The 26488-nt window shown below is 36.5% G+C and overlaps 1 protein-coding gene across 5 annotated transcripts in view; it reads left to right on the forward strand.

Annotated features, from left to right (window-relative positions):
- Positions 1–26488, forward strand: part of KMT2E (lysine methyltransferase 2E (inactive)) — a 96075-nt gene that overhangs the window by 27905 nt on the left and 41682 nt on the right. For 3 of the 5 annotated variants that reach the window (XM_070617071.1, XM_070617073.1, XM_070617072.1), the window contains 2 exons: positions 23825–23939; positions 24943–25172. In XM_070617071.1, coding sequence (XP_070473172.1) covers positions 23825–23939; positions 24943–25172 — 345 coding nt within the window. Of the gene's footprint in view, positions 1–23824; positions 23940–24942; positions 25173–25643; positions 25732–26488 lie in introns of all 5 variants that reach the window. The other 2 variants (XM_070617074.1, XM_070617075.1) reach the window with 1 other exon arrangement.

The raw sequence follows: 26488 nt of genomic DNA on the forward strand, positions 1-26488 counted from the left end.
CACCTCGACAGTCTTTTTTTTCTTTAGTCTTCTATGCAGTTAATACAAGATGTAATTTATGAAATGTTGTTTATATACTAGATAAGAATTTGTCTAGTATACGGTGTGAGATACATCTGTGCCTTGTTTGCATGTCTAGTATGTATACTATAAGGCAATTCATAAACAGAATGAAAGAATATTCAGAATGAATAGTATGTTGAAAGAGGGCAGTGTAGGGGAAAGCTTTCTGCCTATTTTCTGTATTAAAAGCATTTATAGAGTATTTATAGAATAAGTATAGTTTATATTATGAAGCCAAATCTTTTCTGATACAAATATGGCCATTTTTATTATGGGAAAATGATCAATTTGTAGGCACTTACAGAATGACTATCTTTTAATAACCATTTATGTTTTAGAAAATGATTTTTTTTCTATTCCACATACCTGTGTATGTCCCTTGGGCATAGTTCCCCCCACTCAGTGGACATAGAAGGTATAACTATTGCCAATTTTTAATATGGAACAACCATCAGAATTTTTGTGGTTTAATTTTCAAGCTTTTAAATTGTGTTTTTTTAATATATAAAATCTAGAAGCTTAAAAAGACTCTTAAATCACATTATTTCTCCTTCTCCCAGAAATATAAAGCTTTTGGAGCTGTTTTCATAAGAAATTTTGATATAATTAACGTCTTGCTTCCTTTTTCTTTCACATACATAATCAAAACATACTATAGTTGTATTAAGATGCAGGATGCTGGGGACAGGGTGCATTGGACTTCCCTATGCCTTTCTTTGTTAACCTCCTGTGAAGCTACATAATTATTTCAAAATAAGATGTTTTTAACAAAGAGAGAGAAGTACATTTTATTGCACTCGTGGCTGTGTAATGTTATTAATTATATATTAGTTACTTTTTAAGAAATGATGGTCCTGCTAAAATAGAGTGTTATCATTAAAAATTAAACTAATTTAAAATTTAGGAGATACTTAGTGATTGTTTATTGAATGAATTAGTGTAGTCGACCAAATTTATACTCACTTCTAAGATTATAAAAGAGAATTTATTGGATCATTTAGAGTTTATCTAGTCTATCTGTAGCATTTTTTTTTTTTTTAAAGATTAAATTTTTTCCTTTTTCTCCCCAAACCCCCCCGGTACATAGTTGTATATTCTTCGTTGTGGGTCCTTCTAGTTGTGGCATGTGGGATGCTGCCTGAGTGTGGTTTGATGAGTAGCGCCATGTCCGCGCCCAGGATTCGAACCAATGAAACACTGGGCCGTCTGCAGCGGAGCGCGTGAACTTAACCACTCAGCCACGGGGCCAGCCCCTATCTGTAGCATTTTAAAGAAAGGAAATTGAAGGTCTAGTTCAGGATCTATGAAAAATGGGTTTGCTAAACTCTAGTCCAGTATTTCTATACTCAGTAACATTTGCTTTTGGATTATTTGTGTCTCTAAAATAAAATTCATTTCCACCAAGTCCAGCTGCTGCTTTGTTACGTATTTGTTTTCCTCTCATTACTAAGTGTTGAAAAGTCTTGGGCTTGTTTTCCCTTGCCTTCAGAGTTAGGGATCTTATATTTTACTTCTTTCTGTTCCCCATTACTTTGCCAAGAGGTGGCTCTGCCTAAATGTTTGAACTAAAAAGAATGGTTTTTAAATACTTTAGGAATAACTGATTATTGAAGGTTGGTAGACTGTGATTTAAGGTTATCTTTCTGTGTGGTTTTGCTTTTTTTAAAAGATTTTATTTTTCCTTTTTCTCCCCAAAGCGCCCCCAGGACATAGTTGTATATTTTTAGTTATGAGTCCTTCTAGTTGTGGCATGTAGGATGCCACCTCAGCGTGGCCTGACGGGCGGTGCCATATCCGCGCCCAGGATCTGAACCGGCGGAACCCTGGGCCGCCGAAGCGGAGCGTGCGAACTTAACCACTCAGCCACAGGGCCGGCCCCAAGGATATCTGTTTTAATAAGAAGAATAAAATTTTGTTTCATTAGCCTAAGATTTTCTTTAAGCAGTTGTGAATATTTCGCAGGCTTAACTACAAGGATGTTTTATTTAAAAATAACTTTTTACTGTACATAGCATTAACAAAAACCAATACCTAGACCTTGGTGAATAGAAGCGGAGACTCTTAGATACTCCAAGAAATCGCCTGTTAGCCATCTTAGATCTTAGCAGTAAGCTTTTACCTGCACTCTGTTTGTCCTTAGATTTGAAAAATACCAATCACAACATACAAGTTAACGTAGTAACTGACTGATTTTTCTCACTAGTGCTTGGCATAATCCTTGGTACAACTGAAAATGTAGAAAGGTAGTAATATATTTAAAGGGAAAGTTGAGCTAAGTGTAAATATAATTTTTTCTTAACTTGATTAGCAAAGTGACCATAAATGGAATAATCGGGGACTACCTTTCTTATCAGGAAGCTGTATCTGTAAAGTTTTTAAATTAACTGCGTGTGATAAATGTAGGCTAATACTAGACGTGGATTTCCTGCTTCTAGCATAATTTCACAGGATAGGACTTAACAATTCAAGAGAAAGCACATTTTGGATCATCATTTATAAGCATTAGCTGTGTGGAGAGTATTTTACTAGAGGCTCGGGTTACAAAGGCAAAGTGTAAAGTTTTCTCTCTCCCCTTAAGGAAATTATATCACTGGAGAAGTCACAACTCCAGATCAGAGCTGTTCAATAGAAATATTATGTGAGTTATATGTATACTTTTAAATTTTCTAGTAGCCATATTAAAGAGGTTTAAAAAGAGAAATTAATTGTTATATATTTTAAGTGACTATATCCAGAGTATTATCATCTTCACACCTAATCAGTATAAAAAATATTAGTAAGGTATGTCATTGTTTTTTTCCCACACTAATAAATGGTATGTATTTTATACTTCTGGCACTTCTCAGTTCAAACCAGCCTTGTTTCAGGTGCTCAGTAGTGCATATGTCCAGTGGTTACTGTATTGGATAGAGAAGTCCTAAACTAGATAATAAAGTGGTAGAATCTCAGAGGAGAAAAGAACAGTGAAGCCTACGCTAGTTATGGAAGTTGTAATAGTGAGGTCATAACAATCTGTCTCTTTCTGAGAAAGATCAAGATATAGCTATGAGATAGAGATTGTTATTCTCAATTTATGAGTGAGGAGACTTTAGTTTCCTAGAGCAGGTAAGTGGCAGAGGCAGAACTCAATGTGTTGATTTTAGGCCTTTTCTTTCACAGCTCTTTTACTAATATTATTACAAAGAATGATTTGTGTAACATAACTAGTTTTTGTTACTTTGTTTCTCATGTAAGTAGTAGGTTCAGTTCTAGCAGTAGTAACTTCAGTATGATAAATGACTGCATGTGTAAAGGTATTCTCAGGTCTTTGCTCAAGGATGAGGAATATAAGAGAAAACCCTAGACTCCATTGTCACTAGACACACAGGAAAGGTGAACCCCAGAGTTCAGCGTGTATTAGAATTGTATATTTTTTATCTTAATAGATAGAACTTACCTCTTTTATTCCTTTTTACATCTTCTACCTCTGGTATTACAACGATCTGAATTCCTAAAGTGGTTAAATAAGCAAAAAAAGAAAAGAGAGATGACAGACCCTTCTGGAACTGGATAGTGGGTAGAGGTATAAATGGGGAGTGTTAGATTCCTTCTTTCCTAGCCTTTTAAAAAAAGAAAAGCTAAATTACTTTTCCCTCTCAGAGACTGGGAACATGATTGCCAGCTTTGTATTCCTTGTAATATTATTGTTACTACCAAATATTCCTTGGTACCATTAGAAATCATTATAATTAGCTTTTATAGAATTATGTGTATTTTTGGATGAGGTGGACAAATTCATAAATGTAACGTGTGAGTTAGAGGTGAATTATTTTGGAGGAGAGCTCCTCGTACTATGCCTGGCAATATAGTAAATGCTCATTTGTTGACTCAAGAGTACTAAAGAGAGAGATCTGGGTTTTCAGTTTTGTTCTGCCACTAACATACATGTAAGCCCGTAAACAAGCCACCTAATGGACTTTGGTGTCTTCATTTAAAAAGAGGACTTGGATTGAAGTATTAATGTGACTCCTTTTGACTCCAGTTGCTGAGGTTCAGTACATTTTTACTACCTATATTTTGCTATAAAATTTGATACTAAGTTATTTCGTTGTCACTAGAGCCACCTGCTGACAGAATTCATTAATTTGTTGAGGTGTTTGCCTTTAGTCTGAATTTATGTCATTGAAGATACCAAAATGTTTTGTGTATAATGAAATGTTTTCAGTAGCTTTTTACTTGTTCATTTTTCACTAGTGCTTAACATTTTTGCTTATGATTTGTTTATACTTAATCCACTATCAAGAAACTAATACTTTCTACTGCTCTTAAAGTGAGTATTGATTTGCTTGTCCGAATTTGGAAGTGGTTTCATTTAAATGTGGTTTTGTTTTAATATTCAAAGCCTATTTTAAGATTTTTTCTTTCCTTCTTCTTTCCAAAGCCCCCGGTACATAGTTGTATATTTTTAGTTGTGGGTCCTTCTGCTTGTGGCATGTGGGATGCCACCTCAGTGTGGCTTGATGAGGGGTGCTAGGCCACACCCAGGATCTGAACCGATGAAACCCTGGGCTGCCGAAGCAGAATGTGTGAACTTAACCACTCAGCCACGGGGCCGGCCCCTCAAAAGCCTATTTTAAAGTACTGTCCTAGCATTGTTTAGAATTCTTAGAATGATGCTGCATTTCTCATTTGTTTCAAACTTAATCATAAATCATTTTTTCTGTTAATTTTTTTCACTTGTGATACCGAATACAGAGCTCACTATTTCCATACGACTGTGTCTAACATAGTGTATAATATCTCTTAATCATCCCAGCGAAAAGTCAGGCAGGTGTTATTTCCATTTTACGAAAGAAATGCAGCTCAAGGAGATGAACAAACTTACCTAAGGCCACACATTTAGTAAAAAAGAGAGTTAAGTTTGAACCCAGGGTTGTTTGGCCCCAGATCCATGCTACCACATAGGTCAGAAGACCTAGGGTTTGTTAATGCATGACTCAAATGAAGTAAAATGCCATGTGTGATAAACTGAGGATGTCACACAAACCTTCTCTCCATTTTAAAAAATTTCTTGTATGCTATTGTAATTATTTTTAAGTTAATGTGATATCTTTAAAAAATAAGAGCAGGCTATAACAAGGATGAAAGAAATGGACAAGTTTAAAAAAAATTTTTTTTTTGAGGAAGATTAGCCCTGAACTAACATCCGCCACCAATCCTCCTCTTTTTGCTGAAGGAGATTGGCCCTGAGCTAACATCTGTGCCCATCTTCCTCTATTTTATATGTGGGACGCCTGCCACAGCATGGCTTGATAAGTGGTGCGTAGGTCCAAGCCTGGGATCCAAACCAGCGAACCGTGGGCTGCTGAAGCAGAGTGCACAAACTTAACCGCTGTGCACCAGGCCAGCCCCAGAAATGGACAAGTTTTGATCACAAATCTGAAGGAGTATGTTGAGAACTCATGGAGATCTTTTACACCTATTACCATAACAATTAGGTAGCCAGTCTATCCATGTGCCATTACTGATACCCAAGTGTGTGTTATTGACCGTTTTAATGATAAAAGGAAAGCAGAGGTTTCACTTAAAAGACTGAACTTCTCATTAAAATCCAACTATATTTTGAAGATTTATACAGGAAAGAAATTAAATTTTTGATGAGGAAGAAGGAAATCATAAGAGTCCAATTTCTGAGCAATCGACTGACTTATTCAATCATTCTAACTTATTGTTTTCCTCTAAATGCCTCTCTTAATTTAATAATCGGCACTTTTCTCTTTTTAGATTTCCAGCTCGGTTCACCTAACTTACTTAAATGTCTGCACTAGGAACGTGTGATGTGGCTTAGAGGATAATGTGGTGACTTTTTAAAGAATAAGAATATTTTGGTATAAACAAATAAGATTTTAAATTTGTAAAGTGGTTCCAGAAAAAATGTGACAACATCGGGTAGATTACTGCAAACAAAATGGTAGTTCTGTCTTGTAAGTTTTCGGCAATAATTTAGTACAACACGTTTGAAAATAGCCTATTTGCATTTTTGAGAATGGAAATATTACATAAAGAAATAATTTTAATTTTAGTGACTAGACTATTCTCTGTATTTGTAAACTTTGTGAAGTAATGAAATTAAGGTGGCATAGATTCAGGATTACCAGGACTCAGGCTTTGTGTAACTCTAATAAAGTGACACATGGTACCATTTTGTAATACAAAAATGAGGTAAAGCTGTTTATGTCAAGTCACTGATCCACAGGCATAAATAGCACTCTGGTAAATTTCATAGGCATAGTGGGAACATTGAAGTTTGATGGGAAACATCGCTAGACCAATTTAAGAGATCGTGCCTTTAGTATTTTCTTTGCCATCGTAACAGCACGTGACTTAGAATTAAGAGTTCATTTTACAAATGTGGAAACTGAGACCCAGAGTGGTTAGGTGGCATATCCCAAAGATACACAGTGACTTAGTGGTAGAATTAGGGGTTGAATCTAGAGCTTGTGACACTTAGATCAGTCATCTCCTGGTCTGTAAAGCTGGAGGTTGGATGATGTGATCTTTAAAATACCTTCTAGGATAGTGCTTGAACATCACTTTGGAGCAGCAGAGACTCTATTTTCTTGAACGCTTTCTGTCCTCCTGCACTCTGTCTCACATCAAGCAGGACCCACCTACTGCTCCTCCACCCCTAGCTTTCTGACAGCATTGTCTGGGGGTCTAGGAACCGCCCTCCACACTATGTCTATGTAGACTAAGCAGGAGCAGATCTACTACCACCAGTTCTAGGCCAAAACAAATCCGCTTTAAGTCTGAGGTGAAGGAAGCCATCCCTTGACACTCCCTTGGGACCAGATGCAAACCAGCTCCACCACGTCTTTTCTACCTGTTCTACTTACCAAGTTAGCAACAGCATTTCACCTTCTGCAGGTCCCCAGCATCACCTCAAGCGGTCCGAGGTAGGGCCTGGGAGTAGCTAATTTGGATTAAATCTTGATCCTCTGTCAGTATGATCTGTACCTCTCATTTCTGTAATTCCATGGGAAGTGTCTAAATTGTAGGCCTATTCAAATGCTTGAATCCTTGCATTGTTCTCCCTTTTATTAATCTTCCACCTGCTGCCCGCAGTTTGGCTTTTACTTTGACGTGCTGCTATCACATGGAAGATAATGCATAGTTTGCAGGCCTTATGTTGCTTGCTCTCTTGTTAGGATTTAATGCTATTGACTGTACCTTTGGCTTTAGTGAAACGATCCTTCTGTGGTTTTCTTTCCTTTTTTTAATTGTAGTAAAATATACATAACATAATATTTACCATTTTAACCATTTTTAAATGTAAAATTCGCTGGCATTAAGTACATTCGTGGTGTTGCGCCGCCATCACCACTATCTGCTTCCAACCTTTTTCATCATCCCAGACAGAAGCTTTGCACTCATTAAACAACCTCTTACCCCCTGCAGGCCCCAGCGCCTGGTAACCTCAACTTTTCTGTCTGTCTCTATTTGCCTAGTCTAAATACCTTATATAAATGGACTCATAAAATATTCTTTTGTGTCTGGCTTATTTTAGTTAGCGTAATTTTTTCAAGGTTCCTCCGTGTTGTAGCATGTGTTAGAATTCTATTCCTTTTTATGGCTGAATAATATTCCATTGTATGGATTTGTTTATCTATTCGTCTGTTGATGGACACTTGGGATGCTTCCACCTTTTGGCTCTTGTAAGTAATACTGCTATGAATAGTGATATACAAGTAGCTTTTTGAGTCCTTGATTTCAGTTCTTTTGAAAATATACTTAGAAGTGGAATTGCTGGGTCATAAGGTAATTCTTTGTTTAACATTTTGAGAAACTACCAAACTGTTTACCATCTGGCTTTCTTTTTATGCCTTAATCTCATTTGTAAAGGTTTCTTCTCCCATTTCTTAAATATTTATGTTTTCTGGGAGTCTTTACTTATCTTTGTAAAGTATCCTGGAGGTTTCATCCACTTCTGTAGATGTGCTCATGACTCCTAAATCACCCTTAACTTAATTCTGTCTCATGAGCCCACCCATTACTAGACCTCTTAACTTAGATGTCTCATGACTATAAAATACGTGTTTGTTGTAGAAAATCATTTTTCACTTCCCAGATTATTTTGGAATTTAAAATTAAATTACATTTAGATCTAGGGTCAGGAAACTTTTTCTGTAAAGGGCCAGAGAGTAAATATTTGACTTGGAACAATATGGTTTCTGTTGCAACTACTCATCTCTCTTGTAGCTGGAAAGCCAGATAATATGCGTAAATGAATGGGCATGACTATATTCCAGTAAAACTTTATTTACAGAATCAGGCAGCAGGCTGGGTTTGGCTCAAGGATCCTGGTTTGCTGACCTCTTGTTTAGAAAAAGTGAATCTTGAGAAACGTACTGTTTCTAATAAAGAATATCGTTTTTCTCTGATTTCATTGGCTTAAGCAAGTACTGCCAGTTCAGTGGTATGACTTTCTTTAAAAATTAACAAGTATTTATTGAGGGCTTATTATATGCCAGCTACTCTTTTAGGTGCCGGGGATACCACTGCATATCTAAAATCTTATGTTTCTATTCAAATATTATTATATATTATTATTATTATATAATAATAATATATTATTATTATTAAAATTTGGGTTTTCCTCTTGTAAAATGGAAAGCATCACTTTCTTATTAGAATCTTGTTCTTCCATTTGCCCTCTGGCTCTCATCCCCTCTCACCTTTTCAAGATCTTTACACTTCACTTTTGCCTGCAGTATTCCATATCTCCTGCACCTTCAGTTTCTCTCTGTATTAGATCATTCCTATCTCATAGAAATATCTTAAAACTCCTGCCCCCTTTTATTTATTATTCCATTTCTCTGTTCTTTATAGCAAACTCCTTGAAAGAGTTGTTTGCACTCAACATCAGGCTGCACAGCACCACTATAGCTACCTATGTTGTCAAACTAGTGCGTAGTCTTTTATAATTTATATAGATTTCTCAGCATTTGATGTAAATAACCATTCCCGCCTACTAGAAAGATTTAACTCTGTTGGCTTTCTAGTTACCAAACTTAACTGGCAACTCTGTCTCATTTTTTGCTTCATCTTCTGCCCTCAAATCTGTTTTTTTTCCCCAGGCTCATTTTTTTCTTTAAATAATTCCATCTCTATCCAGTTGCTTAAGACAAAACTTGAAGGTGTCTCTTTTCTTTTCTTTTTTTTGAGGAAGATTAGCCCTGAATTAACATCCACCACCAATCGTCCTCTCTTTGCTGAGGAAGATTGGCCCTGAGCTAACATCCATGCCCATCTTCCTCTCTTTTATATGTGGGACACCTGTCACAGCATGGCTTGATAAGCTGTGTATAGGTCCGCAGCCAGGATCTGAACCAGTGAACCCCAGCCACTGAAGCAGAGCACGTGAAACTTAACCACTACACCACCAGGCTGGCCCCCTAAGGTGTCTTTCTTGATTGCTCCTGTTCGCTTACCCTCCACATCTAATTCATTGGTTATTCCTGTGTCTCCCTGCAAAGTACATTTGGAATCAGTGTACTGCTCTCCAGAATTTCTGTCATTGTCCTAGTCTAAGCCCTTCTCAGCTCTTGCCTGGATATTGCAGTAGTCTCCATGTGTCTCTTTGCAGAAGTTAATGTGATTCTTTTGAAGCATTAGCCAAATCATGTATTTTTCCTACTTAAATCTTCCAATGATTTCTTGTTTCACTTAAAATAAAATCCTAACTTCCTTTGGCCTCAAAGGCCCCACCCACATCTCTAATTTCTACTTGATATTCTCCCCTTAGCCTACTGTTACTCCCATGTTGATGTTATTTTCCTTGTGTTGAACATTCTAAATTTCTGCTTCCCTCCGGGCCCTTGTTCTTGCTGTTCGCTCTGCCTGGATCATCCTTCTTTTGTTCCTAGCATAGTCTTAGTTGAGCTCAAATATAACTTTCCAGTAAGGGTTTCCCTCTCCACACTATCTGAAATTGTGTCTGAAAAACCTCTCTAAAATCATTATTTCATTATTTCTTCTTGTTTTATTTCATTATTTCTTCTTTATCTTTGTACTGAAATACAAGCTTCATTAGTACAAACACTGTATCTGTTTTATTTTATATCACTGTATCTGTAGCACCTACCGTAGGGCCTGGCATATAGTAAGTATGCTTGAAGGTCTCTTGGTTAACCCTGAGGCTTATTATGTAGGAATGATTGTTGAATGTGCGTATCTTAGTTAATTCTGTTTCAGTTGAGAGACAGAACTAAAGCTAGAAATATTTTACAGCCTCTCCATTGTAGACAGATGTAAGGGGCTATATAGAATTGAACAAAATGTCCCTTGTATGTAAAAAGTCTTATGCAATTAGTGTGATTTCAAGGAATTGAATGCTATACTTCTTTTAACGTAGCAATTCTGGTTGGTATCTATTTCAGGAAGCTAGGAAATACTGAAATTAAATAGCAGAATTAAAATAGCAACTAGTGCGAGATTGAAATTTACTTCATATACTGTCTGATTGACTACACACTTACTCAGATACTGACCTTGATAGAAAACCTTAGGACAGAATGTAGAAGCAGGAGGAATATAAAATTCTCTAGTGTAGGAATTTTAACAAGTGATGGTGCTTTTTTAAGTCATAGTATTTTGACTAGGAAATTTTAAATCACGTTCTTTTTGACTGATGAAGGATTAAATGATGAAATTTCCCAGATTGTACAGTAAAAAGTAGGAGTTACAATATAATTTTGTTTTCTCAACTCTAGAGTCTAGGTAAAGATCCACTTTTGGAAGCTGTATAGTGATGTGCTAGAGAGAAGAAATAGGCACTTGACACTGATTCAAGCTTTGTGTGGCTGAACAGCCAAATAAAAGATGCTGTTTTAAGTAAAATGACCAAATAAAATGTTTCTTTCAGAGTTCAGAACAGTCTATTAGGGGTAAAAGTAGACTCAAAGAAGTTTGGCATGTCATGTAATAACTAGAAATTAAGTGGATGAAAAGATAATTTGAAGCATATTCAGCGAATGACACCAAGTTTGGTAAGGTTTAAAAAACACATTATAAGAAGGAAGGCTGCAAGAAAATTAATGGGAACTTCTTGTTGGTCGTGTAATTGATAGATAGAGAGATTACCAAGAGTTAAGTCTTTTTTTGGTAATAAAATATTTGAAAGTCTTTTATTTTGATGTTGTCACTGAAAGCAACTAAATGTCAGATAAATCTAACTGTGGTTAAAGCGCCCTGTGTTCTATACCAATAAAAAATGTGGGTAAATCACCAAGGTGGGTTGGTTCCGTACTTGAGAATTGAAAGAACTCAAGGGTAAAATTGCAGAATCGTTAGTTGTAATAGCAGTTTGCACATTTTAATATCCCTTTCTTAAATTAAAACGTGGCCAGTTTGGATTTTGGGCACCATACACTCACGAGGATCTTTTTGAAACTAGACAGAGTACTAAGTATTTTTTAGTGAAGCAAAGTACTGAGCAAAGGTAACTTATTTGTAAGTGGGAACGGGAGAAGGAATCTCGGAGAGGTAGCACTTTTTACATGCTTTGATCAGGTTTAGGGCTTCTCCTGAACCTACTGAGTCTGGGAGAATTATTTACAGATTACTCAGCCTCACATTTGAAGTCTTCAGCTTTACCTTGCCATGCTGCTACTCTGAGAACATCATTACTTTGCTTGGGGGGAGAAACAAACCATTAGTGGCTCTGTGTAGTTTTTCAGGGTAAAGATCGTATTCCTTAGCTGGATACCCAGGTACTTCTTGAACTGATCCTTGCCTGACTTATCTGCTCTTATCTCTGGCCCCTTCTCCATGCCTTTAACTCTTATCTGCTCTAAATTTTAGCAGTTCTTTTTAATCTGTGCTTCCTAAACTGCAGTGAACATAAGATTGAAGGTGCTTATGAAAATATAGATTTCTGAGCCTGACCTTTAAAAATTTTGATTCATTCAATTAAGTAGAGCTGTAAAAAACTATAACATGCACTACAGGTGATTGTGATGCTTGTGGTCTGTTGATCATGCTTAGAGAAACGTGCTTAAACGTGTCTTGCTGTTGATATCTCTGACTGTGTATGTGCCTTTTGTCTGGAATACCTTCTCCATCTCTTGCACCTCTCTATTTCTTGGGCTTGTTAACTTGTCATTCTTTCAAACTTCCTTAAGTATGATTATTATGAACAGCTTCTATGCATACCTCTGATGGCACTACTGTAATAATTGATATATTTATTTTCCTCATGCATCAGTTTCTTGAGAAGAAAGACCACTTTTTTGCCTTTTTTTTATGTTTTAATTTCCAGCATCTCAGTATCCTCTACTTACTGTGTCCTCTACTTACTGTGTCCTCAGACTGTATTATTGTAAGTTTTTGAAGGCAGAGGCAGTATCTTATCTTTATCTCTCTCATAGTTTCTGGAAAACATGAGGCCCTCAATATTTGTTTAATTAGTGCTAGTCAAACTGAGGTCTATGGATGTAGTCTCCAGGGGATCTGTGAGTTCTATGAAGTGTTAAAATTTTACTATTTTGATTTTGAGCTAGGAAAAAAATTAATTATGTTTAGAATCATCTTGGATGACTACCACTTTATATTGACTACTGCCATGAAATTTCAATGCAAGTGCTTGACCTTGTGTTCAGTGGTGTTGGTATGCAGATCACCTAAAGACCTAGTTTAACTTAGTGTTTCTCGAAATCCACCTAAAGACATAGTTTAACTTAGTGTTGCTGTAAAGCCAAATCTACAAAGAAAATCTCCCGCGCTCTGTGTTGGGGGTTTGTCTATTCCTTAATTGTGAGAAACAACTAAATAAGCTGACCTCTCTATACTCCTTGAAGATTCCCATGCTATTTTTTCCCTCTTTTTGCATATGCCTGGGATATTGTATTTCTCCATCATTACTGCTTTTTTTAGATTAACTTTTTTTCAATATAAGATATACCTGGTATAAAATTCAAACATTCAGAGTCCTGCATATCTTTCAGAAGCATTGTCACCTTTAATGAAACCTTATCGTGTTATTCCTTATCCTTCCTGTTACTCAAGTAGATGTGTCCTTCTCTTGAATCCCCTAGAGCCTAGAACTTTGACCTTTGACAACTCCTACAAGGAGGTCTTTTTAGGTTCAACTAAACATTCAGACTTACAAGGCTATCATAGGCTCTGCTTGGCACTAGTCTACGTGGTATATAGGACAGGAGCCACAGCTTGTCAGAGGTTAGCATCAGGTGTTCCTCTCTGTGTGAGACCACGTAGGAGTATAGTCAGCTGTCCAGGAGCTGTTTTCTTTGCTTCTTAAGTGACTGGTCAAGTACAAGGGGATAAGATCCCTGTTGAGTGGATGCAAGGGTCTCCCTGATTTAGAAGGCTCATGCTCCTCAGAAGCATAGGCAGAGCTTCCAGGTTCCCTGCAAAGGACATGCCAGGTACAGGAGTCACTGCATCTCGGTTAGTTCACTAGTTAGAGTCACTGCATCTCGGTTATCTGTGGCATCCTCATTAAGTATTTATAGTTTTCCCAGTCCAGATACAATTAATTTCCCAGTCAAGGGTCATTTTTATTAATGTGCCTAACAATATAGCAAATTACTTTATCAGGTTTTTAGGGGAACAGAGGTAGAAAGTTAACTAAAGATCAAAGTCTCATACAGAAGAGGAAGGAGTTTTGTTACACATTTACCCATACCTTTCTTGTGGCGTTACCCTATTTTTGCCTTGTATGATGTTTCTGTCTCTTTTTGCTAATCCTGCTGTTCCTCCCAAGATGAGAAACTCTGAGGGATGTGAATATGTCAGGTTTTTTTCTTTTTGGTGAGGAAGATTCGCCTTGAACCAACATCTCTTGCCAATCCTCCTCTTTTTTTGCTTGAGAAAGATGAACCCTGAGCCAACATCTGTGCCGGTCTTCCTCTGTTTTTTGTATGTGTGGTACCTCTGCAGCATGGCTGATGAGTGGAGTAGGTCTGTGTCCAGCATCCAAACCACGGATCCCAGGCCGCTAACATGGAGCGTGTGGAACTTTAACCACTTAGCCATGGGGCCGGCCCCCATGAATGTGTTTTATACATCTTTTTATTCTGTCTAGGTTCTAATGAAGTGCCTTAAACATATAGTGAACACCATCATAGAACTATTTGTTGAATTCTAGTTTGTATGCTGCTTTGACTGTAAGGTAAATCCACCAAAAAACTTAGAAAAAATTCTGTGAGTGGCATTTTTTTTTTTTAAGATTTTATTTTTTTCGTTTTTCTCTCCAAAGCCCCCCGGTACATAGATGTATTATATTCTTCGTTGTGGGTCCTTCTAGTTGTGGCGTGTGGTTTGATGAGCAGTGCCATGTCCGCGCCCAGGATTCGAACCAACAAAACACTGGGCCGCCTGCAGCGGAGCGCGCGAACTTAACCACTCGGCCACGGGGCCAGCCCCTGTGAGTGGGATTTTTCATAGATGGAAACAAAACCTAGAAATAAACTTCCTGGACAAAGTGGTGTAACAGTGGTGTCCTCCTCCAGTATTATTAGGGTTGCTCTCATTTTAACGCCTGTATGACTTCTTTGGAATGGGGACTGCATAATGACATCTCCAGATTCATTCTCTCGTGTACTGAAAGCATATGTTAATGGTGCTAAGATATGGATTTGAAAAGACTGAATCAGCAGAAATTGGCGAATGTTTCCCTAGGGCAGGGACAGAAATAGTAAGATAAGATCATTTCTTGACTTAGTATAGTATAGTAAGCTGCTATGTTGAGAGAATCCAGCAAAATGATCATCATGAGATCATCATAGCTTTGTACAGAGTATATTATACTCGTGGCCGCAGCACCCTGCCTTTCTGTCTGCCACATTTTGTTACAGAAGTCAGTGGATCTGAAGAAAGATAAATGATCATGAGCGCTTAAGGGGCGGTGTTATAAATATGGTAAATAAGATTGTGACCCACGTTATCAGGAAACGTCATAATTCAGTGGAGATACGAGTGAACCCATCTATATGGACAGTTCTTAGTCACTTAACATTAAAACTAGGGAGCACCGTTAAAGTTTTAAAGAGAGGAATAAAAGACAATAAAGTATTCCTTTATAAAGGTTTTAAATTAAAAAAAAAGTCACTACTCTCCAGGAAGTTCATATATTGTTTCTTGGTTCAACATATTGGATATTAGGTTGCATGAACAATGAATCTAATGTGTTGTGTCAGATTTTGTTAATCTGCATATGTATAGTAAGTATTCCACAAAATCCTGTTGATTTTTCGTTGACATACTTAAGACTTAACCATACCTGTGTATAGTCCTTTCAAGAACCTTTGAAACCAGAAACTTTAGAATTATTAATTTAAAAACAGTTTACACATTAAGAATCTCTGCTGCCAATGATAGTGATTCCTTGCTTACTTAGCTTTTGTGTTGAAATTATGAATGGTTTAAGCAAGTGATTGGAACTAAAACAAAACTTTAATCCCCTTCTGTTGTTATACCATTTTCCATCTATTTCCGATTTTGTTTGTGATAAATAACCTTTGCTACAGTAATAGGTCTATGCCTCCTCGAACTTATAAGGTCATTAAAGAGACATGGAAAGTAAGTATAGAAAAGTGATTTATGTATGCGTATTGCTTTGTTTTCCCGTTAGATTAATGATACATATATATGTATATACATACACACACACAGTGTTGCATAAAACTTATTTTATTTCACTAATTAACTTAATGTTCTGAATCACCGACCTAGAATTTTAGAACTTTATTATATCAACATCATTACAGGTCCGTGATTGCGGTTTACATTTCTTTTTTTTTTTTTAAAAGATTGGCACCTGAGCTAACAACTGTTGCCAATCTTCTGTTTTAGGGATTTTTTTCCTGCTTTTTCTCCCCAAGACCCTCCAGTACATAGTTGTATATTTTAGTTGTGGGTCATTCTAGTTGTGGCATGTGGGACGCCACCTCAGCATGGCCTGATGAGCGATGTCATGTCCGTGCCCAGGATCTGAACCAGCCAGACCCTGGGCCACGGAAGTGGAGCATACGAACTTAACCACTTGGCCATGGGGCCAGCCCCTCAGATTACATTTCTTGATGTAGAGTTTGGTCTTTACTATGTGAAGAATTCATATATATATGAACTCAATTTTTTTTTTTGCTAAGGAAGATTCACCCTGAGCTAACATCCGTTCCAATATTCTTCTGTTTTTTTTGTACATGAGTCACTGTCATAGTTGGCCACTGATGAGTGGTGTAGGTCCATGCCCAGGAACTGAACCCACGTTGCCAGAGTGGAACATGCTGAACTTAACCACTAGGCCACAGGGCAGCTCCTATGAACTCAAGTTTAAGAAAATATATTTTAAAAGTCTGCTTTAAAAAAGGATTACAATGGAACCATTTTATTTCAAGGCATTTATTTCAATATAATTTTGAGAGTTATGGGAGTACACTTTAACAAGAGTAAACTTTATAAGGACTTTAGCAGATATTTAGTGCCCAATAAATATTTATTAAATGATTTAAATATCAACAGTGTTTTGACACATTGCAAATTGAGTGATGTATTTAAAACAGGTCTAGCTAGACATGTACTTAGAACCACTTAATTGGAAATTTGAATAATTATGGAGTTAAGGTTTTAAAATAATTTAAAAGCAACTTCAGACTGAATATTCTTAATTATATTAGGAGGCATGTCTGAACAAATAATTAGCGTTATGCATCTGTATAATGGATTATAGTTGAGAAAATGCATTTTCAGGTTCCTTGTATCATTTGAGCTGTATCCATATTGCTGGGAAGAAAGTGAAGCAGGTATATTTATCCCCACTTGACAAATAAAGAACTCAAGTTCAGAAAGGGGAATACTCATCTTTACCCATTGAATGGCCAGCCTTAGACATGTAAATCCCAATTCTGTGTTCCTTCTACTGGAGAAAACTTGTTAATTTTTTCTTTTTAAATTGAGTTCATAATAGTTAACATCAATGTGAGATTTCAGTTGTACGTTATTTCTTGATTGTCACCACATAAGTGCTCCCCTTCAACCCCTGTGCCCCCCCACACCCCATTCCCCTTGTAACCACTGAACTGTTTTCTTTGTTCAAGTACTTGTTTATATTCCACATATGAGTGAAATCATCTGGTATTTGTCTTTCTCAGTCTGGCTTATTTCGCTTAGCATAATTTCCTCTACATCCTTCCATGTTATTGCAAATGGGATGAATTTGTCTTTTTTTCTGGCTGAGTAGTGTTCCATTGTATATATATACCACATCTTCTTTATCCAGTCATCGGTCCGTGGGCACTTGGGTTGCTTCCATGTCTTGGCTATTGTGAATAGTGCTGCAATGAACATAGGGGTGCTTATGTTACTTTGGATTGTTGATTTCAGATTGTTTGGGTAAATACCCAGTAGTGGGATAGCTGGGTCATATGGTAGTTCTATTTGTAGTTTTTTGAGAAATCTCCATACTGTTTTCCATAGTGGTTGCACCAGTTTGCATTCCCACCAGCAGTGTGTGAGGGTTCCCTTCTCTCCACACCCTCTCCAACATTTGTTATTTTTAGTCTTAGTGATAATAGCCATTTTAACAGGTGTGAGGTGGTATCTTAGTGTAGTTTTGGTTTGCATTTCCCTGATGATTAGTGATGTTGAACATCTTTTCATGTGTTTTTTGGCCATCTATATGTCTTTTTTTGGAAAAATGTTCATCTCCTCTGCCCACTTTTTGATCGGGTTCTTTGCTTTCTTATTGTTCATTTGTCTGAGTTCCTTACATATTATGGAGATTAACCCCTTGCCAGATATATGATTTGCAAATATTTTCTCCCAACTGGTGGGTTGTCTCTTTGTTTTGATCCTTGTTTCTTTTGCATTACAGAAGCTCTTTAGTCTGATCAATTCCCACTTGTTTATTTTTTCTTTTGTTTCCCTTGTCTGAGAGGACATGGTGTTTGAAAAGATCCTTTTTAGTTCGATATCAAAGAGTGTACTACCAATATTATCTTCCAGGAGTTTTATAGTTTAGGACATATCTTCAAGTCTTTGATCCACTTTGGAACTCCTTGTTAATTTTGATGGAGTTTGGGAGAGAAAATAATAGATGCATGTGAAAAGATGGTTGACAGCATAAAAAATATTACATAAAAAGTAATAAATTAACAATACAGTAAATAAGTGCTATAGGAATCCATAGGATTTATAAAATTATGATGAGTTGAAGTAATTAAGAAAGTGCTCCTTAAGGAGCAGTTCAAGTAAGCCTTGAGAAGTGTGTTGAAATTAAGAAGCAAGGATTAAGAGAGATTTCACAGATAGAGGCTTAGAAAAAGAGATACCCAGGACATCTTCCTGAATTGGGAGGAAAGAAGATAGCATAGCATTCCTACAGGTACTCATTCTGTAAAGGATATTAAATGTAAGATGAAAAGCTTGGGGAACTTTTTAGTAGGGAAATACAAAAATATACACAGCAGTAGCGAGAACAGTATAGTAACTCCAGGTATTCATTACTCAGCCTTCAGCACTGTTCAAAGTTTTGTCAGTCTTGTTTCGTCTATCCCACAGTTTTATGTAAAGTATTTTAAAGCAAATCCCCACATCATTTTACCTATGTATTCTTCAGTATATATCACTAAACAGATAAGGAATTTTTTTTGTCTTTAAACCACAATACAGTCGTGCGCTGCATAAGGACACTTGGGTTGACGATGGACCACATATACAACAACAGTCCCAAGAGATTAATGCCGTATAGCCTAGATGTCTTGTAGGCTACCATGTAGGTTTGTGTAAGTCACTCTATGATGTCTACACAATGATGAAATCGCCTAACAACGCATTTCTCAGAATGTATCCCTGTTAAGTGATGCATGACTGTACTATTATCTCACATAACAAAATCAGCATTACTTCCTTAATATAAAATGCACAGTTCATCTTCTGATTTTTCTCATTTGTCTCAAAAAATGTCTTTTTGTAATTGGTCTGTTCAAATTGGGATCCAAACAAGATCCACACATTGTATTTGATTGAAATGTCTCTTGAATATCTTTTCATGTACAACAACCTTTTAAAATTTGTGTTCCCTCATACCATATACCTGTTGAAGAAACTAGGTGATTTGGCCTATGGAAGTTTCAGCATTCTGGATTCGGCTGATTGCTTCCTTTTGGTGTCATGTAATAGTGTACTTAACCAATATATCTGATAAATTGATATTTAGATCTAGAGATGTGGTTAGCTTCAGATTCATTTTTTCGTTTTTCTCTCTTTTTCCTTTTTTTTTTGAGCATGACACTTTGTGAGACTTTGTATTTTCTATTGCATAACATTAGGAGAGGCACATAAAATTTGCTTGTCTAACTTCCAATGATTATAAGAATAATAACAGATTCAGGTGTTGTCAGCCTTATGTTTTTATCAAGTTTCAGCCTTTCAAGGTTTTGGCATCCATGGTTATCTCTTGCCTAGATCCTTTCTCTCTTGAGGGATTTGGATTTGATCATTCCTTCTGTGTTTATTAGTTGTTAGGGAACTTCCAAAAGAAGCAGTCAGTACCTAGGTATTAGCTTAGTTAACAAGAGAGCATACGAGCATACTTCTTATCTCAATTTTAGACCAAGTTGCGTTATTAGAATCTCTTTTTATGCATTTCAGTTCTTTTACTTATGGGAAACAGAATTCAAAGTTCTGAAAAAGTGAGTTCATCTACAAATTCTGGTGGTTTTGACAATTTGACCATACCGATTGCGTATATATTGGTACTGTTTTGATTACCTATTATTTTTGGACATTTTGAATTCCCAGACTAGGGAATTATTTTTTGAGAAGTTTCTCATGGACAAAGAGTGATCTTTTTGACAGTGATCGCTATTTCAGTGATTTAAGAACACATACAAAGCAGTATATGAATGAGTACAAATAAGTATCACACTCTCTTTGAAAAGTGACATATCAAAATTATGTAAGTGAAATCTCATTTGTCTGTAGGATGAACACAGCACCATGGTTTGTGTTTTGATACATAATTATTTATAGAAATACTATGCTAATGTAGTTTGTTACTTGATGTTAAGTTGGTATTTATGTGAATAGATATAAATTGGCTAAACAAACCACTGTAGCAACTATTTACACAGAAATTCATCATTGTATATTATCTCTTTAGCCTTGCCATTAAAATTTTATTAAAGCTTTACGATAATGTTCCAAGAGATTTTGAGGAAAACTCCTGTGACCCTAATAAAGTGATTTTTGTTACTATGAGTTCCTGCCAAGCTGTTGTCCCTATGTAAATATGATAGGTTTGCTCGGATTTAAATAATCATTTTCTATTGATTGGACGTTTAAATGATTTCTGCTCTTATGTCTAGTTTTACGAGTAGTATTCCAATGAACATCTCAATTCCATGGGTCTTTATTTAGTGGGAATTACTTTCTTAGGATAAATTCCCCAAAATGGGGTTACTGGATCAAAGAATGTTTGACTTTTGTTATTTGTTAGAAAGTTGTTTTCACATCTCCTGTCTTTTGGAAATGCAGAGGTTTGAGGATATTTAGCACTGTGGGACCTTTTAAGAAAATTTCTAAGGCTATCTGTTGTGCTGCTACTTTTTTTTTTAATTGCTGTCTTATAGTTTGAGAAAACCCTTAAAGTATGTCAACCAAGGGGCCGGCCTGGTGGTGCAGTGGTTAAGTTCGCATGTTCCACTTCAGCAGCCCAGGGTTCACCAGTTCCGATCCCAGGTGCAGACCTCTGCACTGCTTGTCAAGCCATGCTGTGGCAGGCGTTCCCACATGTAAAGTAGAGGAAGATGGGCACGCATGTTAGCTCAGGGCCAGTCTTCCTCAGCAAAAAGAGGAGGATTGGCAGCAGATGTTAGCTCAGGGCTAATCTTCCTCAAAAAAAAAAAAAAAGGTCAACTGAATTTTTTTTTAACAATTGTTACCTTCCTTTTAAAAATTACTTTTAATAGTTGCAGCATTAGAAACAAGGATCTTGATAAGTTATTTCTGCTTTCTTGCAGTGCCTACTTGTCAGTGCTGCAGCTTTAATTTGAATCGTGAGGTTATGAAAGCATTTGTGACATATTTATATGCTTAAGCTTACCTCCATTTGCACTGAAAGTTTTATTTTTTTATTCCTAACCATTAGCCTGTTCCAAAATGTCAAGCTTTTTGCCACAATCTTTACTAATATATTCAGAGTTTGATCTGAGTCCTTCAGAGTGAATCGTTTATTTTGGCCACAGTCCCTGCATGCTACTTTAATAATAGTATTGTAGATCAGGAATTGCTAAAACTCTATTCTTCTTTCTATGTAATTTTTAAAGAATTTTAAAGGAATCAATATTGTAAAGTAATCAAAAGCAGTTTGGCAGTATCTATCCATTTTATGTGCATTTACCCTGTTGTTCTACATTGCTAACTCTGGGAATCCATGTTGTAGAAATCCTATCTACCAGGTACGCAGAAAAGATTTATATAAGGGTGTACAATTGCAGTGATACCTTCAACAGTGACAGAGAGAAACAATTTAAATACCCACCAATTGGAAATTGTTGAATAAGCTATGGTACATTCAGAAAATGAAATAAGCAATTACTACCAAAAATAAAATAGGTAGGTGTTGACATTAAAAGATGGAAAAAGCAAATTGTGCGTACATATTGTATATTCTCATTTTTTAAAAAACAACTGTTAGATGTATTTATGGATAGAAAAATTTAAAGGGGGATACACTGCATCTTAATGTGGGTGTAGCTAGGGTTTGGATGAAGACTTGGTCTTTCATTTTCTTATGTACTAATGTATTTATATTTTATACAATGAGCATGTATTAATTTTGAAATTAAGAAACATTTCTCTTTTAAAATAGTGATAAGTGAATTTTTAACGTAACAGCAGAGACATTAGGTGAGTATTGGGTGTCAAAGTTTTCAGAACATTTTGGAGACTTCCTTTATAATCTCCCTCAGAACCATTTAACAACCTCAGTTTGTGCCCCCTCTCTCTACTGATCTAGTACACTGGATCCTGCAGCAGCCACTTAGAGTTAAATTGAGAGTTTGTGCAGCCACTTAGAGCTAAATTGAGATGAGTGAAGGGGGACAGTATATCAAGAAGCAGTTGACTAGAAATATGACCAATGACAGTGCAACTGCACTGTGAAGTCTTAAACCATGAAGACTGCAAACAGTACTAAGTTCTTAGGGAAAGTTTTGAGTAAGAGGTAGGATAAGGATTATCATGAAAAAATCATCTCAACTGGTGGCTGTAGTAAGAATAAAAGCACAGAAACGAGTCATATTGTGTGTGCACAAGGGAAAAATTAATTTCAGTGTGAACTGGCCTCAGAAGTAGGTTCACTGCCACATTGATCGATGGGAATTACTGGAATAGGGCTCAGGAGGATTGATATGAGTAAAAAGTTGGGAAAGTTATACCTGTAGGATGCTAGGCCAAGGAGCTTACAAGTTAACCATAATGGGTGAATTGTTATGCGCAGTTGGTCTGGTTATCATCACTTAACCATTTCCAGGCCAGAACTGCCCTTCCTACTCTACCACATGCTGTTGCTTATGTTTTTTCGTATGTAAACCTCGGTTCATTATGAGGATTCCTATTCCTTAACTTTAATGATATTTCCAAGTCTTTGTTATATCTTGGCACACTAACACATATGTTTTGAACATTGAAATATACTTCACATTCAAATTGAGGCCCATATAGTTTCAGTATGTCCTTAGTCCTGTTTAAATTATTTTTACTACTTTTCTCCACTTGTGCATAGTGTCCCCAGTGCCACTGAGTATATTAAAAAATGTTTAGGGGCCGGCCCGGTGGCGTAGCAGTTAAGTTCACATGTTCTGCTTCTCGGCGGCCTGGGGTTCGCTGGTTCGGATCCAGGGTGTGGACATGGCACTGCTTGGCAAATGCCATGCTGTGGTAGGCGTCCCACGTATAAAGTAGAGGAAGATGGGCATGGATGTTAGCTTGGGGCCAGTCGTCTTCAGCAAAAAGAAGAGGACTGGCAGTAGTTAGCTCAGGGCTAATCTTCCTCAAAAAAAAAAAACAAAAAACGTTAATCTGTAGTAACTTTTTTTAATGATAGAGAGGGAAACTATATTTGAACTTGGAGGTGGGACATTTACTTAAACAAAAGTTTTGTTATGGCACGGAATCTAGATAGGATTAGGATATGCCTCATCCACAAGGTAGCTTTTGTTGTAACGTGCCCTTCAGTCGATTCTGACTCCTAGCGAGCCTATGTACAGAAGAGTGGAAGAGTGAAACCCTGCCTGGTCTTTCTTTCTGTTCCATCCTCTCAACTTCCAGTGCTGTATCAGACAACACTTCGCACTATTCATAGGGTTTCCTTGGCCATTTTTTCACAAGTGGGTGGCCAGGTCCTTCTTCCTAGTCTGTCTTAGTCTGGAAGCCCCACTGAAACCTGTCTACCATGGTGACCCCGCTGGTATTTGAAGTATCAGTGGCATAGCTTTCAGCTTCCCAGCAACATCCTGCTGCCACAGTAAGACAACCGACAGACAGGTGGTGTGGTTCCCTGAGCGGCAAATGAATCCAGTCTGTGGTGGTGAGAGTGCCAAATCTTAACCGCTAGACCACCAGGGCTGGCAGGGTGTCTGCCTACTATAAAAAGACATTGTATCTGTATAGCCAATAAATTAAGTGCTTTTAATTTTAAATTGATTAGAAGAAAAAAAAATGAATGGAATTCTCTCTGATGCAACTTGTTTCCCTCCAGACCAGAATCCGTAGAAGCTAGCCCTGTGGTAGTTGAGAAATCCAACAGTTATCCCCACCAGTTATATACCAGCAGCTCGCATCATTCACACAGTTACATTGGTTTGCCCTATGCGGTAAGTGTCAAACATTTCTCTGGAAGGGTATTTTTTATATGTAGAGGTTGATAGAGGTGTGTGGTATTGTGCCTAAAACTGAATATTTAAAAAACATACTTATTTTATACCCCCTAAATAATTAGGGATATAATTTATAGTTTAATTTTTCATTGATCTAAGTATATTTATTCAAGGGATTAAAATTCTTTAAGAGGAAGTCCCTAGAAGTTTAATTATTATTATTTTGCATTTTATGCTATTAATAGTTTGGTGTTATAATTCTTTACCTTCTCTATGAAACGATTGTAGGTAGAATTGTATTTTACTATCTACTGTTAATTGTAAATTATATAGTAATTTACATAGTAAATTATATAATTACCATTTATTAAGCACTTAGGTGCCAGGCTCTGTGGTAAGCATTTTCACCTATATTATCTCATTTAATCTTCAAAAACAGCCTCATGAGATAGATGTAATTTTTATCCCCATTTCATAGCTGAGAAAATGAAAGCTTATCTAAGTTACCTTATTCAATGTTGCATAGATAGTAAGAGGCAGAGCTTAGATGAAACAGTTACAGAACTGGACACCAAAATAAGAAATGCAAATTTTAAAAATCCATGTTATGTACCATAAAGTGATAATGTGTCTGCTATAGTTGTTTTTGTTATTCTTTAGCCTCCACATACCTGATGGGTTTTTTTTGACCTCTGTGCTCACATCTTGCACCTTCTTTTATCTTGAAGTTGGAGTTATATGACTACAGGACTGTGAAGATGTCTTCTGATTTGGGGGGTAGGAGGGTGGAGTTTGAGGGAGATTGTTGTAGACAAACATTTTCACTTACTGCGATGGTTTAATATTGAGCTTCACCAAGTCATTATTTTAAAGATATTAAAGAAGAAATGGGCCAATTTCTTATCTCGTGAATATTCAAATTACAGGTTGAATTTTATTTAAGTTGCTTGGTTCTCGTTGTTGACGTTATATTGTGCTCTATTTTTGTTTAATTATCCAGGACCATAATTATGGTGCTCGTCCTCCTCCAACACCTCCGGCTTCCCCTCCTCCATCAGTTCTTATTAGCAAAAATGAAGTAGGCATATTTACCACTCCTAATTTTGATGAAACTTCCAGTGCTACTACAATCAGCACATCTGAGGACGGAAGTTACGGTACTGATGTAACCAGGTGCATATGTGGTTTTACACATGATGATGGATACATGATCTGTTGTGACAAATGCAGGTAAAAATATTTTACACCATTAGTTTACTTTTCTTGAATACTGCTAATCTTTGATTGTTGATGTTGGAAAAGATAATTAAAGTCACTTTTGAAGGTATTAATGAATGTGATTTTTAATTGAGACTTCTGCTACTGTCAGTGCAGTCTGTTTTGCTCCTAGTGAAAGCCCTTATGGGAAAAAAGCTATCTTAGAGTTTATTAGAGATCCTCATTGTTAATTGAGTAATAAGCAGTCAGTTCTGAACTGTTCATATGGGATCACATCTCTCTTTTCACTCATTCAATAGTGATACAACTATGTATAGTAGTAGACAAGATAGAAATGAGAGGAGAATTGAGTCCTGTGTATTTCCTTTGGAATTATTTGTGCTGTATAGTCAACTGTGATTTTCCAGTGTGGGGGAATTATACATTTTAATTGATGTTTGTTTGACCTGACTCTCTCACCTCCTTTTGACTTGAACCTTGCAGCACTTGGAGTCTCCTTGAACCAGAACCACAGTCTCCCCTCCCCCAACCCTGGTTCAACCACCAAGAAAGGCCTCCTCCCCTAGAGAAGGTGTGATTGGGACAGAAAGCGGGGTTTTGTTTTCATTTTTGTTTTGTTTTGTTTTGTTTTTTTTGGTGGGAGGGAGTTGGGGAGGATGGAGAGGGAACAGTAGGATTTCAGCCTAAAAGTTACCAAGTTCATCCCCTGCATAGAGTGGGAAGCAGAGAGTATTTAAGCAGTACACTGTAGTGGGTAAAAAAGTTTGGTAGCTTTGCAGAATTTCCTGGGTTTGGTGCTTATGGCATAGCTTCATTATTTGATTTGAAACAGTATAGCTAATACCCATATTTGAATGTGAGTATAAAAATGCATCCTAGAGACAAATATAAATTACTTTGAATTATTTGTAGTATTGTTCCCATCTACTAGTTTAGGTGATTAGAAGTTGGATGTTATTGACGTAAACATGAATTAGGGTTATATTTCAAAGTTGATTTACCTTTGCCAAAAAGGGAGAAAATTAGTCTTAAGTGGAATGTGAAATTTGACATTATTTTTATGGAAAGTTGTAATATTAACACTTAGATTTAATTTTAATAAAAATATATTGTGGTACCTTTTCAAATTTAAAAACAAATTCTCATTACCTGTTACATATATCATTACCATGAGCAGTCAACTTAGTAAATTTATTCAGAAGGTAAATTTAAAAACTAAAACAATGATTTCTGTGATAACTTGATTTCCTCATTTTTTAATTAGCTACTTATTAGAAAATCTCAATTCCTGTTTTAACCAATCATATTTTAAAATAGCTTTCTCTTCG

This window comes from Equus przewalskii, chromosome 4 (genome assembly GCF_037783145.1).
Source record: "Equus przewalskii isolate Varuska chromosome 4, EquPr2, whole genome shotgun sequence".
In the NCBI taxonomy this organism is placed as follows: Eukaryota; Metazoa; Chordata; class Mammalia; order Perissodactyla; family Equidae; genus Equus; species Equus przewalskii.